The following is a 17,381-nucleotide window of genomic DNA, read 5'->3' as shown; positions in this document are numbered from 1 at the left end:
GCTAGACAGCAGGGGGTGAGACAGCAGGGGGCTAGACAGCAGGGGGGAGAAATCAGGTGGCTAGAAAACAGGGGGCTAGACAGCGGGGGCTAGCACTGAGAGACAGCAGGGGGCTAGACAACAGGAGGCTAGACCGCAGGGGGCTAGACAGCACCCGTGCTTCACGGTCGGGATGGTGTTCTTCGGCTTGCAAGCCTCCCCCTTTTTTCTCCAAACGTAACGATGGTCATTATGGCCAAACAGTTCTATTTTTGTTTCATCAGACCAGAATAAAATTCTCAAAAAAGTGTCACCCAGTACTTACTCTCTCTCTCTCTCTCTCTAAGAGGAGGAATGAGAGAGAGAGAATGAGGGATACAGAGAAATGGAGTCAAAGAGAGAGAGAGAACCTTTAGCAATGAACCTTTAGCAATGAAAAGAGAGAAGTAGTGACACCAAGACATGCTTAATGCTGTGTGTGTGTCAGTAGCTCTCAGACAGAGCAGCAACATTGTGGTGGTGGGAAGGAAGGTAATGGTAGACAGAATCCCAGAGGGCACAACAGGAAGTGGTGAGAGGAGCACCACAGGAGGCCACCGCCCACTTCTGAAGCCTGTCACTCTGGGTAAAAGTTGCAGATTAAAGAACAGCTTACCTACCCAAATCCTATTCTTAACCATTCGGGATAAAGACACAAAACTGCCCTAAGATCAATGTCTTGAGGCAACTTCCTCCAACTCAGCAGGTGGCTGTCGCACAGTGTATGCCACCAGGCCAATCACATCCTGCTGAGCGGGTGAGAAAGGTATTTGATGTCACCTCACACCTGGCCTGCACTTCCTGTCAAAATGAATCACACTTGGCCTTTTAGCTCCTCTATGCTTCTACAGATCTACGGCACTCTAAAGTTAAATTGATAAAACAGCCTAGTATCTGAGAAAGTATGGTGGACTAGCCTAGTTGCTGCTGAGGGGTTATTTGGAACAAAACATTGTCTAGATGATGACAGTAAACATAATCCTATCAGACATTGAGGACTGAAAATGTGGTGTCTTAACTCAACAGCAGGTTTTGTCAAATATATTTTTTAGATACAGCATGTTTTTGATGCCTACTGTACAGGCCTGCGTAATTAAGTGCATGGCCATAACCTAAACGACATGGTACTCAGACATTTAGCTAATGTGTATTGACATGGTCATTAGAAGGATGACTAGAGGGGGAGTTTGCAGTGCTATCAGATCAAAGCACGGGTTAAATGAGATCACACACAGATGCACAGGCAGCAGCTTCCCGGTTCCCATGACTACATTACATTTATGCTTTGTTAGTCAAATCGGGAAACATCCACTCAGGCATGGTCAAAGAGAATGGGGAAGCTCAAATTGTCAAAAACAATGAAAGAGAAACTCACTAAGATGGAAGTTTTTTTTAAGGAAAGATGAGGAACACAATATCAATGCAAATTCAAAAAATAATCCTCAAGCAAAACAGATATCTGTAGTCTACTATCTGTAACACCTGATTGACAACTGCCATAAAGCATGATAGCAATGTTATTGATTTTTGTAAAGACCATCATCCCTCATTTCAGATGAACCATAACCAGCTAGCACATAACGTTCTGAGAACCATATGTTTCTTAGAGCTTGGTGAGAGTGTGGTTATCCTATGGTTATTTTGCATTCAGATGTTAAGAAACGTTCTTCTGTGGGAATGTCAGTACAGCAAAACTTTTTCTACAGGTTTCCTCGTGATTCAATATATAGTCATGCTCTCAAAATGTTCAGAGAACATTCTTCTGTGGGAATTTCAGAAAACTTTAGTAACATTCAGAGAACATTCTAAGAATATTATTTAAAAACATAAATTCTGTTCTCAGAAGACAAGAAAACCATAGTAACGTTCAAAGAACATTCTAAAAAAGAATTTAAAGACACGTACATTCTGTTCTCAGCTTCAACATAACTCTCTCTATCCTCTATCTAGGTAAAAATACCATATGCAGAAATCACCTTGCCATTTCCAGGTTGCTAAAATTCTAATAGTTTATGTGACAAAACAAGCCATGATTGTGTAGAGGATCATTGTACCATCTAAACCGCTGTGAAATATATTTTCCATAACCAAAAATATTGTATTTTTAGCTGTTTGAAGCTGGAGTTCAAAACTGAAAGTAAAAGACCAAAAACGAAATTTAAGCATAAAATTGCTTACATAGAACAGATCTACAGCTTCTAAGACTGGCTTTCAATGACAATGACAGATCACACATTTTTAATACACATTTCTATGTGAATTTGGTCAGGTCGCCCAAAAAGTGAATGTAACTTTAAGTGTGATCACACTTAAATTGGCCACATCTGATATTAATGAGTACTTGTTTCCTTTGAAATGGGGTCTGTTTGAATAGACTAATGAACAGTTTTCTATGCGTATGCTAGCTCCATCCTGGTGTTGTAGTGGACTAGTTCCATGGATAGACAACAGAAGATCAGGGCCCTGTTTCAGAAAGCAGGTTTAAACCTGAACTCTGGGTTGACTAACTCTGAGCTGTCAAACTCAAGAGTTTTCAGTTTCAGAACAGGTGATAACAATTAGTTCAATCAACTCTGAGTTAAGTTAACCCTGAGTAAAGTACATGCATGAGGAGATAAAAAGCCCTCGTCAATGGAACGCAGATAACATGATTCATCATGGAAACAGGAGAGAAAAGGGCTCAAACCTCCTACTTCTCCCCAGTGGAGTTAGAAATATTAATGACTGTGTATGCGGAATATGAGTATATATTTAATAAAAAAACAATACAGTAGCAGCAGCAAAAGAATGTGAGCTGGCGTGGCAGAATATTGCTGACCGAGTCAATGCGTGAGTGTTCATTGAAAAAAAATAAACGTTTTATCTCGAGTGTTCCACTTAATCAACATTTATTGTGTGTGTGTGTGTGTGTGTGTGTGTGTGTGTGTGTGTGTGTGTGTGTGTGTGTGTGTGTGTGTGTGTGTGTGTGTGTGTGTGTGTGTTAATAGTTATGCAGGTGCAACCCAACAGGCAGAAAATGTACTTGGCAGCAACTGAATATGAAATATAAAAATATACTTCAAACAGGTAAGGTATCATTTCATTACAAGCAATTGTGATGTTGTTTAGCCTACCCTACCTAATTAAACAGCATTCAGAGACTACATTCAACATGTGATATATTTAAGTAGTTAGTGAAATTTTCTAAGCAAAAAAAAGAAAACATTTCAGCCATCCCAACACTGCAAGTATTAATATTGTCTAGTTAAAAATAACACCTAAATGCCTTTATACATACATGTTGTGCTTACTGAACATGTTCAAATTTGACCTCCATTATAGCCAATAGAATAATGGCTGAGGGCTGAAAAACCGGTGGGGGTCCACCACCACTCAGAGGCTGAAGAGATGGCCCTCAGTCAAAACAGTGGGTGACCTATTGCTGAAGGCATCTCTAGAGGAAGCTCATCTGACACAACCACCCCCAGAAGGGCCTACATAAGAGGTTAGTTATTCAAATTAACGGTATATGTACATTCATCCTTTTGTCAGTGTTACCTGAGTGACGCTCCCACCCATCCATCTTAGACACAACTTGACACACTGAGTTTCTTGTAGCACTAAAATTCTTTGAAAAATTGATGTGGCCTGCACGCTGTTGTAAAAACAAAATTCTAATTAGGTGGGGCACTTCTGGGTAAAGTTATAATTTAACTGTCTAATCTTCTACCAGTTACTGATGGTGTAATGTCTGGTGGAGCCTTCTGCCATAACATACCTCCATGCAGTTGTAAATACTCTTAATACTGCACAGATGTTTCATAATGGGTTGGAGTATAACACCAACGTTTTTCATTTTCATTACAGGAGGATGATGAAGACACCTTGTCAGCTGCAACAAAGAGGGAAAATACAGTGAGGCCTATTGAGGTATACACCTTAAATAACTAACTGTTGATAGTGTTGTACCATAATAAAACTTTCACCTTATTTTTCTCTAACAGTGCAATGCTGGAAATTACAATGAGGAAGAGGGTCCATCCACCTCCACGGCACAACTTACCTCAGTAAGATGTTGTTCAGCATTGGCCCATGACTTACAATGAACCCAAGTAGACCTGACACTGTGAAATTCAATGTCATTTTTTGTGTTCCTATAGCTCCGTGTGAAACCGCTGTGCAAGGCGTACTTAGAGAAACAAATTGAAAAATGAAATTTAGAAATTGACCACAAGGCTGCAGATGCAAAAGATAAAAATAGAAATACAACTGCTGGAACATCAGTTTTATATTAACTACTGTACTGCATTTGTACTTGCAGAAAATAAAGAAGACTTCATAAAAAGCATATTGTCTTTATTTGACACTGGGGAGGTGATGGGTCAATCAGAAATGATGGCAGCATATTGTGTCTCTGACTGCTCTTCCACCTTGTGTGTCAGCGGGGTGGTCAGGATCGTTCACTGATTGAGTAGGACATTGTTCTCCTCTAATTGTGGCAATGTTGTGGAGAATCACACATGCCACAATAATGTCACACGCCCATTCTGGGGTGACTCTGAGCCTACGATGGCACTGGAACCGGGCCCTGGGCATCCCAATGGTCATCTCTACCCTGGCTCGTGTCCTGCAGTGAGCCAAGTTATAATGTTGCTGCGGATGGGCTCAGGATCAGGGTAAGGGGTCAGCAAATAGGGCTGGCAGGGGTACCCTCTGTCACTGAGCAGGTAACCATCAAACTCTCCTATGATCATACAAGATTACATTTTCAGTTGCAATAGGAGGAAACAAAATATTGATTATAATAGGATACAGATGTATAAGTCACCACGGGCAAATCTAGATGGTCAGTGTACACTCACGAAAAATGTGCGAGTCATGCACAGACCCAGGCCACTTTGTTTCCACATTGCTGATGATATAGGCTGCATCACATATGATCTTCACAGTGCAGAACACTAATTAGTTGCAGTAGCTGTATTGTGAAGTATCTTTCAATTGGAATGCTAAAGGCTACTATTTAGGCCTACCTGCACATTAATGCTGTGGAAAGACTTCCTATTCACATAATCTCCTTCATTTATTGAAGGAGCTGTGATAGGAATATGAGTGCCGTCTATGCAGCCAATCACACCTGGAAACCCTAAAATATATCAAATTAACTGATTAGTGCTTCAAGTCTCAAAGCTTCATACTAAATAAATTATTGCTGAGATTGATACCTGGAATTCTTTGAGTCTTGTGGGTCTGTGACTTGGGAACACCACAAAAGTGTACAGTAAACGTTTCAGTGCAAGAGTCACATTACTCTGCGGCGTATTTGTGCTTCAATATCAACTGGCTCTTCAAGAAAAGGACACGCCGTGTCTGACACCTCCTTCAGTCTGCAGGCTTCAGCTAAAGAGGAGGAGAAACTCTGGGTTAGTTGAAGAAAACCTGACAGCGAGCAGGTTAACTTCACAGAGTATGTTGCCATAGTAACTGACTCAGAGTTAATCTGAATTTGCTTTCTGAAACCGAAACCCCAGAGTTTCCTTCAACTGTGAGTCAACTGAGTTTTCACTAAACCTGTTTTCTGAAACAGGGCCCATAGGTTTTCATCTCACTGACGCTGTGTCACAAAAAAATACATGTATTTGCATACTAATGCCTAAGCAATTAATTTCCATGTGTCCTATCTGTGCTTCGAGTTCAAAACAGTTAATAAAGCAGTGCATTTAAAAGTCTTATTGAAACATTCAGTGAAAGTTTTAACCTCCCTGGGCAAGGTGGGATGTTTGCGTCCCACCCTAGTCAACAGCCAGTAGAATCGCGTGGCGCGAAATACAAATACCTAAAAAATGCTATAACTTCAATTTCTCAAACATATGACTATTTTACACCATTTTAAAGACAAGACTCTCATTAATCTAACCACATTGTCCGATTTCAAAAAGGCTTTACAGCGAAAGCAAAACATTAGATTATGTCAGGAGAGTACCCTGCCAAAAATAATCACACAGCCATTTTCAAAGCAAGCATATATGTCACAAAAACCAAAACCACAGCTAAATGCAGCACTAACCTTTGATGATCTTCATCAGATGACACTCCTAGGACATTATGTTATACAATACATGCATGTTTTGTTCAATCAAGTTCATATTTATATAAAAAAACAGCTTTTTACATTAGCATGTGATGTTTAGAACTAGCATACCCACCGCAAACTTCTGGTGAATTTACTAAATTACTCACGATTAACGTTCACAAAATACATAACAATTATTTTAAGAATTATAGATACAGAACTCCTTTATGCAATTGCGGTGTCATATTTTAAAATAGCTTTTCGGCGAAAGCACTTTTTGCAATATTCTGAGTACATAGCCCGGCCATCACGGCTAGCTAATTTGACACCCACCTAGTTTGGCCCTCACCAAACTCAGATTTACTATAAGAAAAATTGGATTACCTTTGCTGTTCTTCGTCAGAATGCACTCCCAGGACTTCTACTTCAACGACAAATGTTGTTTTGGTTCCAAATAATCCATAGTTATATCCAAATACCTCCGTTTTGTTTGTGCGTTCAGGTCACTATTTGAAGGGTGACGCGCGAGCACATTTCGTGACAAAAAAATTCAAAATATTCCATTACCGTACTTCGAAGCATGTCAAACGCTGTTTAAAATCAATTTTTATGCTATTTTTCTCATAAATAGCGTTAATATTCCAACCGGGTGACGTTGTATTCATTCAAAGGCTGAAAGAAAAAAAAATAGAATTCTCATGAACGCGCATCTCCAGTGTCACTGTTCTCAGCCTGACCACTCACAAAATCTCCTGCTGTTTTTCGCCCAGAGACAGGAGAGACGTCATTCCACTTTCTGGCACCTTCTGAGAGCCAATGGAAGCCTTAGAAAATGTCACGTTACAGCAGAGATGCTGTATTTTCGATAGAGATGCCACAAAAGGAGAACAAATTGTCAGACAGGGCACTTCCTGTATGGAATCTTCTCAGGTTTTGGCTTGCCATATGAGTTCTGTTATACTCACAGACACCATTCAAACAGTTCTAGAAACTTTAGAGTGTTTTCTATCCAAATCTACTAATTATATGCATATTCTCGTTTCTGGGCAAGAGTAGTAACCAGTTTAAATCGGGTATGTTTTTTATCCGGCCATGCAAATACTGCCCCCTAGCCCCAACAGGTTATTAAGGAACTTACTCAAAAACCTCCAAATAACCTTGACATTTCTGTCAAAACATTCACAAACTCAGATGCCTCCTTTGCCTCGACCTGTTGTTTCGGCCAGTTGTTTATAAACGGTATTACTTTTTTTCATGTTTGTGTCAACACCTGCTACCAACTACCCAGCAAGGTTGCAATGGAGCCCGCTTCACCTGGAATAGCTAACGAACACTTCCAGCGCTGTAAAGGCTGTGTTAATTACACTCTTGTCCAGGACAGTATTGACAATCCAGAGTTCCAATGCAGCAATTGTTTGCTTGCAGAGGATTACAGAAATGAGGTGGCTATCTTTAGCAAGCAAATTTCAATTCTGCACAAACTTATGGGGAAAACGTATTTGTAACTTTCTCGTTCTCAACTCCTGTGGCTGGTCGCCGCTCAGGCCTGATGGATGTATCCCTTCCTTGTCATCTGTCCCTATCCGAATGGCCTGTGCTACCTGGAACTTGTCTGCCAAGGAAGTTGTCTCCATCTGCTTCTCCTCCTCCATCTTGTAGTGGAGTAGATGGAGATCAGCAAGAGGATTGTTCCAATCAGCGCAGGTCCCATGTCACAAGTCGTGGAAACTGAAGGCAGCAGCATGCTGCTAAGCGGATTCAGTGTCTGCAAGAGGTTCAGAGCAGATTGACATAAGGAATAGCTTCGCTGCACTGGTGCCTGATCTACTGTACCTGCGCCTTCATCGCTGGGACTGCCTGTGCCTGCGGCGGTTGTGCTGACTCCAACTACGCTGACTCCAGCAGTGGCGTCATCGTCGAGTTCGGCTCCTTTCCCTCTCTTGATCTGACAGGGCATTGCCTGCTGTGGGAGGTCTGGACTTATCACTGGGAGCACAGGGTGTATGCTACCCTACTTCTCGTGGGCCCGTGAAAGATTGAACTAATTGTGTGAGGGGTAGGAATGGGTGGATTTCTCCAACCCCTTCTCTGGCCATTGTATTGGGCAGTTCAGTGGTGAGAAATGTCTCAGTTCCTGAATAAAAAGTACAGGACATCAATAAGCTGCTCCCAAACATTTTAAACCTGCATCAGGAAATTGACTCAATCATATTTCATGTGGGATTCAATGACATTATGAAGGGCAGCACAGAACAGCTGAAGATGGATTTTAAAGAACTGACTGGGTCTCTGCTTGACACCAACAAACGCCCCATAATATCTGTCCCTGTGCCCTCCTGAAATCTTGGCATTGAACGTTTCAGCAGACTTTTAGCCCTCCATAACTGGCTACGAGACTTGTGCAGGTCTGTGGGTGTAATGATTGGCAAATGTACTGCAAAATGAAAAGTCATGTGACTAAACTGAATAAAAAGAAGAAGAAACTATACTATGAAACAAAGATAAATTACATAAAAAATTATAGTAAAAAGCTTTGGAGCACCTTAAATGAAATGTTGGGCAAAAAGGCAAACTCAGCTCCATCATTCATTGAATCATCACAAAACCCACTGATATTCACAATTACTTTTAATTATTTTTTAGCAAACTTAGACATGACATGCCAGCAACAAATGCTGACAATACACATCCAACTGTAACTGATCAAACTATGAAAGACAAGCATTGCAATTTTTTCTTCTGTAAAGTGAATGTGGAAGAAGTGAAAACTTGGATGGATAATTACTGAGGATAACAGTGGACGATATTGCCACTCTTATTTGCCATATCTTCAATCTAAGCCTACTAGAAAGTGGGCCCTCAGGACTAGAGGGAAGCTAAAGTAATTCTGCTACACGATAATAGTAAACGCCCCTTTTACTGGCTCAAGTAGCAGACCAATCAGCCTGTTACCAACACTTAGTAAACTTTTTGGAAAAATTGTGTTTGACCAGATACAATGCTATTTTACAGTAAACAAATTGACAACCAGACTTTCAGCATGCTTATAGGGAAGGACATTCAACAAGCATGGCACTTGATGACTGTTGATTGGCTGAGAAAAACTGATGATGAAACGATTGTGGGGGCTGTTATGTTAGACTTCAGTGCAGCTTTTGACATTATTGATCATAGTCTGCTGTTGGAAAAATGTATGTGTTATGGCTTTACAACCCCTGCTATATTGTGGATAAAGAGTTACCTGTCTAACAGAACACAGAGGGCATTCTTTAATGGAAGCCTTTCCAGCATAATCCAGGTAGAATCAGGAATTCCCCAGGGCAGCTGTCTAGGCCCCTTACTTTTTTCAGTCTTTACTAATGACATGCCACTGGCCTTGAGTAAAGCCAGTGTGTCTATGTATGCGGATGACTTAACACTATACACATCAGCTACTACAGTGAGTGAAATCACTGCAACACTTAACAAAAAGCTGAAGTTAGTTTCAGAATGGGTGGCAAAGAATAAGTAGGTCCTAAATATTTCAAAAACTAAGGCATTGTATTTGAGACAAATCATTCACTAAACCCTAAACCTCAATTAAATCTTGTAATCAATAATGTAGAAATTGAGCAAGTTGAAGTGATTAAACTGCTTGGAGTAACCCTGGATTGTAAATGGTCATGGTCAAAACATGTTGATACAACAGTAGCTAAGATGGGGAGAAGTCTGTCCATAATAAAGCACTGCTCTGCCTTTTTAACAACACTATCAACAAGGCAGGTAATACAGGCTCTAGTTTTGTCGCACCATAACTACTGTTCAGTTGTATGGTCTGGTGCCATAAAGAGGGACCTCGGAAAATTACAAATGGCTCAGAACAGGGAAGCAAGGCTCGCCCTTAAATGCACACGGGGAGCTAATGTTAATAACATGCATGTACATCTCTCATAGCTCAAAGTGGAGGAGACAATGACTACCACCAGGGGTACGCGCAATGCCGTCGGGATTCACTTTTTATATATATATATATATGTTATTCAATGTTAAATGTTATTCAAAAAAATAAAAATTCTTCACATTTTCAAACAGTCCATCTACATTTTCCAACGAGGCTATACATTTGGGTGAGGTTTTATTCTCGCCTGAGTAGCATCGTTTCACTGACGAAAATAAAATTAAACCATCTAGTGTTCAGCGAAATAACAACACAATGTCAAATACTGTCAAGTCCTGACCAGTAAAGGGGTCTTTTGTCATTGTAGTATGGTCAAGGCATGACAGGGGGTGTTTGTTTTGTGTTTTGGGGTTTTTTGTCTAGGGGATTTTGGTTCTAGTTTTCATTTTCTATGTTCCGTTTTCCAGGTTTGGCCGAGTGTAGTTTCCAATCAGGGGCAGGTGTCTTTCGTTGTCTCTGATTGGAAGCCATACTTAGGCAGCCTGTTTTCCTTTGGGTTTTGTGGGTGGTTGTTTTTCGTATCATGCTTGTGTCCTTACGGAACTGTTGTTTGGCGTTAGTTTAATTTTTGTTTAAGTGTTCTCTTTTAATAAATAAAGAAGATGAGCATGATACCCGCTGCGCCTTGGTCTAGCTTTTATGACGCACCTGACAGAACCACCCACCTAAAGAAGACCAAGCAGCGGGGTAAGGAGCAGGAGAAGAGTGGAGAAAAATGGACTTGGGAGGTGGAATGGCGATTCTGGGAGGAGAAGTTAAGGGAGCTACAGGAGCCTGAGAGGCAGGGGGGGGGGGGGGCACACGGGGAGTTGGGCAGAGTCAGGGTGGAGTCCTGAGCCAACTCCCCGTGCTTACCGTGGGGAGCGGTTGACGAGGAGTGCACGACTGAGCAGGCGTGCGGAGGGGTGAGCGATGCATTACGGGGTGATGCGCACTATCTCGCCCATCCGCACGCACAGTCCGGTGCGGTCGGTACAGGCTCTGTATCGTTGCCGTGCTAGAGTTGGCACTCTGCCAGGAAGGAGTGTGCCTGCTCAGCGCATCTGGCCACCAGTGCGTCTCCTCGGTCCAGCTTACCCTGCACCTCTTCTACACACGGCAGCCCTCACTCTCCAGCACAGCCCAGTTCGCCCTGTGCCAGCGCTTCGCGCATGCCGGGCTACAGTGACAACTCAGCCAGGACGGGTTGTGCAGGCCGTGCGCTCCAGACCTCCAGTGCGTCTCCAAGACCCAGTCTATCCTGTGCCTGCTCCCAGAGCCAGGCCTCCTGCATGTCTCCCCAGCCTGGTGAGTCCTGTGCCTGCTCCCAGAGCCAGGCCACCTGCAAGTCTCCCCAGCCTGGTGAGTCCTGTGCCTGCTCCCAGAGCCAGGCCTCCTGCATGTCTCTCCAGCCTGGTGAATCCTGTGCCTGCGCCCAGAGCCAGGCCTCCTGCAAGTCTTCCCAGCCTGGCGAGTCCTGTGCCTGACTCCTGTCCGGAGCTGCCAGAGTCGCCCGCCAGTCCGGAGCTGCCAGAGTCGCCCGCCAGTCCGGAGCTGCCAGAGTCGCCCGCCAGTCCGGAGCTGCCAGAGTCGCCCGCCAGTCCAGAGATGCCTGAGTCGCCCGCCAGTCCGGAGCTGCCAGAGTCGCCCGCCAGTCCGGAGCTGCCAGAGTCGTCCGCCAGTCCGGAGCTACCAGAGTCTCCCGCTAGTCTGGAGCGGCCAGAGTCGCCCACCAGTCCGGAGCTGCCAGAGTCGCCCTCCAGTCCGGAGCTACGGCCAGAGCCAGAGCCACCTCCGTGGTAGGAGGATTGGGAAGGGGGGGTTACCGCCCCCTTACCCGGGAAAGCACCGAACAATAGACAGGGGCGTTGGACCATCGAAGAGGCGCAAATATGATGAGAACTACATTGATTTGGGGTTCACTTATATTGGGAGTAGTGCCTTTCCTCAGCCACAGTGTGTTATATGTGCAAAAGTACTATCTCACAACTCGATGAAACCTTCAATCTTGTGCAGACATTTAGAAACAAAACATGCAAATTTGAAAAATAAGCCATGGGAGTTTTTGGAGCGAGAATATAGACGACCTTCGAGTAGTAAGACATGTATAAAAGCAATAGATACCATTAATAAGACGGGGCTAGAAGTGTCTTGTATGGTGAGCTACCGAGTGGCTAGGACAGACAAGTCCCATACTATTGTGGAGGACTTAATTCTTCCTGCTGCCACGGATATGGCTGGGACAATGCTTGGAGAAAAGGCCAAAAAAACTATACAAACAATGCCTTCATCAAACAACACTTTTTCACGACGCATCAGTGACATGGCAGGAGATGTTTTGAAACAATAGGAAACCGAAAATTTCCAAGACTGTGTCTCTGTACTAAAACTGATATTTCTTATTCGTTTTTAAATTTACAAGCCTGAAACCTTGAACATAGACTGCTGACAACCTGTGGAAGCCATAGGAATTGCATCCAGGGAGTTCATTTTCAATATGACCTTACACTTGCCATTCTAAGAGGATGGTCTCTCCAAAAAAAAATCTGGTTGATTTTTCTATGGATTTTCTCCTACCATATCTATTGTGTTATATTCTCCTACGTTATTTTAACATTTCTACAAACTTGAAATTGTTTTCTTTCCAGTGGTACCAATTATATGCATATCCTGGCTTCAGGGCCTGAGCAACAGCCAGTTTACCTTGGGCACGTCATTCAGGAGGAAATTGAGAAAAAAGGGGCCTAGCCCTAAGAAGTTATTCAATGTGTGGGACAGAATTGAGGCTATGATTAAGAAGTTGGAGCTCTTCTCTGTCTGCATTAACAAGGACAACACACAGGTCTTTCCATCATTGTATGATTTTTTTGGTGAGCAAATTAACTCAAGCTTACGGACTATGTCAAATGGGATATAGCAAAGCACCTGAGTGAGTTGGGTGCGCAATTACACAGGTACTTTCCCGAAACGGATGACACAAACAACTGGATTCGTTTTCCCTTTCATGCCCTGCCTTCAGTCCACTTACCGATATCTGAACAAGAGAGCCTCGTCGAAATTGCAACAAGCAGTTCAGTGAAAATGTAACTTAATCAGAAGCCACTGCCAGATTTCTGGATTGGGCTGCGCTCAGAGTATCCTGCCTTGGCAAGTTGCACTGTTAAGACACTGATGCCCTTTGCAACCATGTACCTATGTGAGAGTGGATTCTCGCACTCAATAGCATGAAAACTAAATACAGGCACAGACTGTGTGTGGAAAATGATTTAAGACTGAGACTCTCTCCAATACAACCCAACATTGCAGAGTTATGTGCATCCTTTCAAGCACACCCTTCTCATTTACCTGTGGTGAGTTATTCACAATTTTCGATGAACAAATAAAGTTTTATATGTGAGATGGCCAAATAAATAGCAAAACGATTGATTATTATTATATTATTATTTGTGCCCTGGTCCTATAAGAGCTCTTTGTCACCTCCCACAAGCCAGGTTGTGACAAAAACTCACACTCATTCTTATGTTTAATAAATGTATCATATAGAGTGTGTGTGGCAGGCTTACAATGATGGCAAAAAACAACATTTGAGAATGCGCTGAACCTGGTGCTAGAAGGGGTACCCAGCTGGAGGTTGAATGTTTGAAGGGGTACGGGACTATAACATGTTTGGGAACCACAAGTCTCTTCACAATCCTCAAGTCCAGACTATGGGAGGCACACAGTACTACATAGAGCCATAGCTACTCTATTCCACATCAGGTAACTGATGCAAGCAGTAGAATCAGATAAAAAAAATACAGAAAAAAAATACAACTAATGGAACAGCGGGGACTGTGAAGAGAGACACACACACACAGGCACAGACACACATACACATGATAAGACACACACTCTACACACATGTACGTTGTATTGTAAATATGTGATAGTGGAGTAGTGGCCTGAGGGAACACACTACATGTATTAGGTAAAGTGTTATAAAATGTAATGCCATGTAATATTTTAAATTATGTATATAACTTCCTTAATGTTGCTGGACCCCAGGAGGAGTATCTGCTGCCTTGGCAGCAGATAATGGGGATCGTTAATAAATGCAAAAATACAAATACAACATTTAGAGAATGTTCTCAGAATGCTATTTAATTATCTTCAAATAATCTATTAAAAAATGATCAGAACGTTAATAAAACTTTCAAGAAACCATAGTAAAACGTTCTCAGAAACTCCCTGCAACCTAAAAATGAAAGTTCCCATAAGAGGCTACAATTTTACTTTAGTTCTCAGAACGTTTAAAAAAACATTCTGTTTTATCGATCAGGAAACGTATGGCTTCGTTCCCAGAACCAATGAGAATCCAAAAAACGTACGTTCCCACAACTTCCAATGAACCAAATGTGCTAGCTTGGTTGTGTTTCAAATCAGCAGGTAATAATAATAATAACAATAATAATAAATATAAATATATATATACACATAAGAATAATTTATAGATTTGGAGATATTAATCATTTATCGATTTGGAGGGATACTTCTGACAAAATGTGTCTTATTGAAAAGACTAGTCTCCCCTGTAACTATTCCCCAGGTCGTTGCTGTAAATGCGAATGTGTTCTCAGTCAATTTACCTGGTAAAATAAGGGTTAAATAAAATAAAAATACCAGTAGGCCTACATTTAATTTATAAACTGGGTGGTTCGAGCCCTGAATGCTGGTTGACTGACAGCCGTGGTATATCAGGGGTATGACAAAACACTTATTTTTACTGCTCTAATTACATTGGTAAACAGTTTATAATAGCGATAAGGCACATCGGGGGTTTGTGATAATCCGCGTTGCGTCGTGCAAAGAACAGCCCTTAGCCATGGTATATTGGCCATATACCACAACCACTCGGGCCTTATTGCTTAATTAGTGCCTTTGTTGGTTGGTTTGTTTGATATAAGCGTGTGGAAAATAATTTCCTCCTGAAAACAATAAACTATTATATTGTAGATTAAAAGCTGAATATAGTAGAGTAGAATTGAATAGTACAACTACCTCTTTCAGATTTCTTGACCACGGATAGGATATAATGCCAGATATCATGGGTGATGCTCGTGTCGTGGTTTTACTCGGTACTCGCTTGGCTGGGCCTGCGCGTGAGCTAGCACGCGCCAAGCGAGAAGAGGGAGAGGGAGGGAGCGAACTAACATCGGCGGCAGCAAGCCACCAGCCCCGTAATCGAGAAAGAAAAGAAAAGATAAGTTACGCAAGAAAGAATTACTGTAATTTTCTCACCTGCTGGGCTACATTGGGTAAATTAAGTCCACCAGAGGCTCAGGTGACAGAGGAGACCGTTTGGGAACTCCGTAGGAACAAAACAACAAAAGCAAAAATACGGGATTTAACACAGGCAGTGACAATAAAACAACACTCCCTGACAAGTGGGCTGCTGGCTGCCGAAGGAGCAGGCAGGACAAGGGAAAAAGGAAATAAATACGTCATCTGCTTCTCCCTTAAGGTATTTAAACGTTATTTTCAAAACATCAATTCTCACTGAACTTTAAATTCATGAAACAATGAAGACTTAGCCAGAACTCATCAAGTGTCTCTGTAGTAGCTAACGTTAATTAGCGTTAGTTAGCTAGTGAGTGAGCGGTGTTCGCTAGCTACAGTAGCGTTTTGCTAGCGACTAACGTTAGCTAAGCTAGCTAGCTGACTAAACGTGTTGTTTTCCAATAAACTTTTGGTGGTGTTTTTAATAACCCGAACAGTGAGGGAGTGCTTCAAGACTAGAGGGGGAGGGCAGGTTCCCTTCTTGACATATAACCCCTCTACACATTTTCCTTAAAATGATAGCTGCGGAGGTCAGTAGTGAGGACACGGGCTCTGTCTCGACAGGGGTGGCAGGCGGCGGAGGCCCCGAGACGGCCCATTTTCCGTTTTATCCCAATCAGACCAGAGTGCGGGTCACTGATTTTGGCCAGCGATCAGCACCAAACTCCCGCTACCAGTCGAACACCTCCCCGGACGCCCTCCCTGATATGAGTATGATTTACCCCGTATCTGGAGGAGATATTACCGGACCAGTCTTGTCCGCTACAGGGAATGGTGGTGGTGGAAACGCAATTTGTCAAGGAACAAGCTCAGGGACCATTGGCGGTGTGTGCTACTCCCCCACCTCAGAGGGGCCCGGCAGCCGGATATCACCCACCTCGGCGGGTCCAGACGGGCCCAGTGTCTTCCCCCCACTACCACCACCACCTCTGCTGCCCACAGGCTACGGGGGACTCGGCACTGTGGATGAAAGCGACATGCAGGATGGACCAGAATACGAGGAAGAGGAGGTGGTCTTCCCGCTCTCAGCGCCACCCACTAACCAGTAAGGACTTTTCATATTCACTCAAATTGTTCTATTGTTCATTGACACCTAGCTAACAATCTAAATTAGGGTTTTATTGAAACGTCCTGGGTATATTTCCTTCCAGCTGCATCCACCACCAGTGCTCAAGTATCTATTCAACTTGTTGACTACTGCAGTTTATAACATGCCCCAAATGACAGGTAGGCAGTCAAATTGAAGGAGGGGGTTCAGGCTGCTGATCTTCAATCTAGCCATGTAGTGAATAATGCATGAACCTGTCCTGAAAACGATTTCCATATCTCATAATGTAGAGAAATATTTGCATACCTAGAGGTTAGATTATTCTCCCAACTCAGCCAGTTTGTTTGTATACAATTATGAATGCAATATATAGTACCAGTCAAAAGTTTGGACACCTAGTCATTCAAGGGGATTTCTTTATTTTTACTCTTTTCTACATTTTAGAATAATAGTGAAGACATCAAAACTATGAAATAACACACGGAATCCGGTAGTAACCAAAAAAGTGTTAAACAAATCAAACTATATTTGAGATTCTTCAAAGTAGCGAGCCATGATGACAGCTTTCCACACGCTTGGCATTCTCTCAACCAGCTTCACCTGGAATGCATTTCAATAAACAGGTGTGCCTTGTTAATTTGTGGAATTTCTTTCCTTAATGCGTTCGAGCCAGTCAGTTGTGTTGTGACAAGGTACAGTAGGGTTGGTATACAGAAGATGGCCCTGTTTGGTAAAAGACCAAGGCCATATTATGGCAAGAACAGCTCAAATAAGCAAAGAGAAACAAGTCCATCATTAATGTAAGACATGAAGGTCAGTCAATCTGTAAAATTTCAAGAACTTTGAAAGTTTCTTCAAATGCAGTCGCAAAAACCATCAAGCGCAATGATGAAACTGGCTCTCATGAGGACCGCCACAGGAAAGGAAGACCCAGAGTTACCTTTGCTGCAGAGGATAAGTTCATTAGTTACCAGCCTCAGAAATTGCAGCCCAAATAAACGCTTCAGAGTTCAAGCAACAGACATATCTCAACA

At 42.6% G+C, this 17,381-nt stretch overlaps 1 protein-coding gene and 1 long non-coding RNA gene across 9 annotated transcripts in view; one reads left to right on the top strand and one right to left on the bottom strand.

The window, feature by feature from the left end:
- Positions 1-4,372: 4,372 nt before the first annotated feature.
- LOC106585768 (uncharacterized) lies at positions 4,373-5,397 on the bottom strand. The gene is made up of 3 exons (XR_006761720.1): positions 5,028-5,397; positions 4,860-4,938; positions 4,373-4,741 (listed from the first exon to the last, which is right to left on the bottom strand). It is a non-coding gene; the product is annotated as an uncharacterized lncRNA (long non-coding RNA).
- A 9,682-nt stretch (positions 5,398-15,079) lies between these two features.
- The window catches only part of LOC106585767 (ras GTPase-activating protein 1), a 48,506-nt gene continuing 46,204 nt past the window's right edge, over positions 15,080-17,381 (top strand). For 2 of the 8 annotated variants that reach the window (XM_014172358.2, XM_014172360.2), the window contains exon 1: positions 15,080-16,344. In XM_014172358.2, coding sequence (XP_014027833.2) covers positions 15,815-16,344 — 530 coding nt within the window. In that variant the 5' untranslated portion in view covers positions 15,080-15,814. The remainder of the gene's footprint in view (positions 16,345-17,381) is intronic. The other 6 variants (XM_014172357.2, XM_014172359.2, XM_014172363.2 and 3 more) reach the window with 5 other exon arrangements.

This window comes from Salmo salar, chromosome ssa24, assembly GCF_905237065.1.
Source record: "Salmo salar chromosome ssa24, Ssal_v3.1, whole genome shotgun sequence".
Lineage (NCBI taxonomy): Eukaryota > Metazoa > Chordata > Actinopteri > Salmoniformes > Salmonidae > Salmo > Salmo salar.
This window is presented reverse-complemented; position numbering and strand designations above follow the sequence as displayed.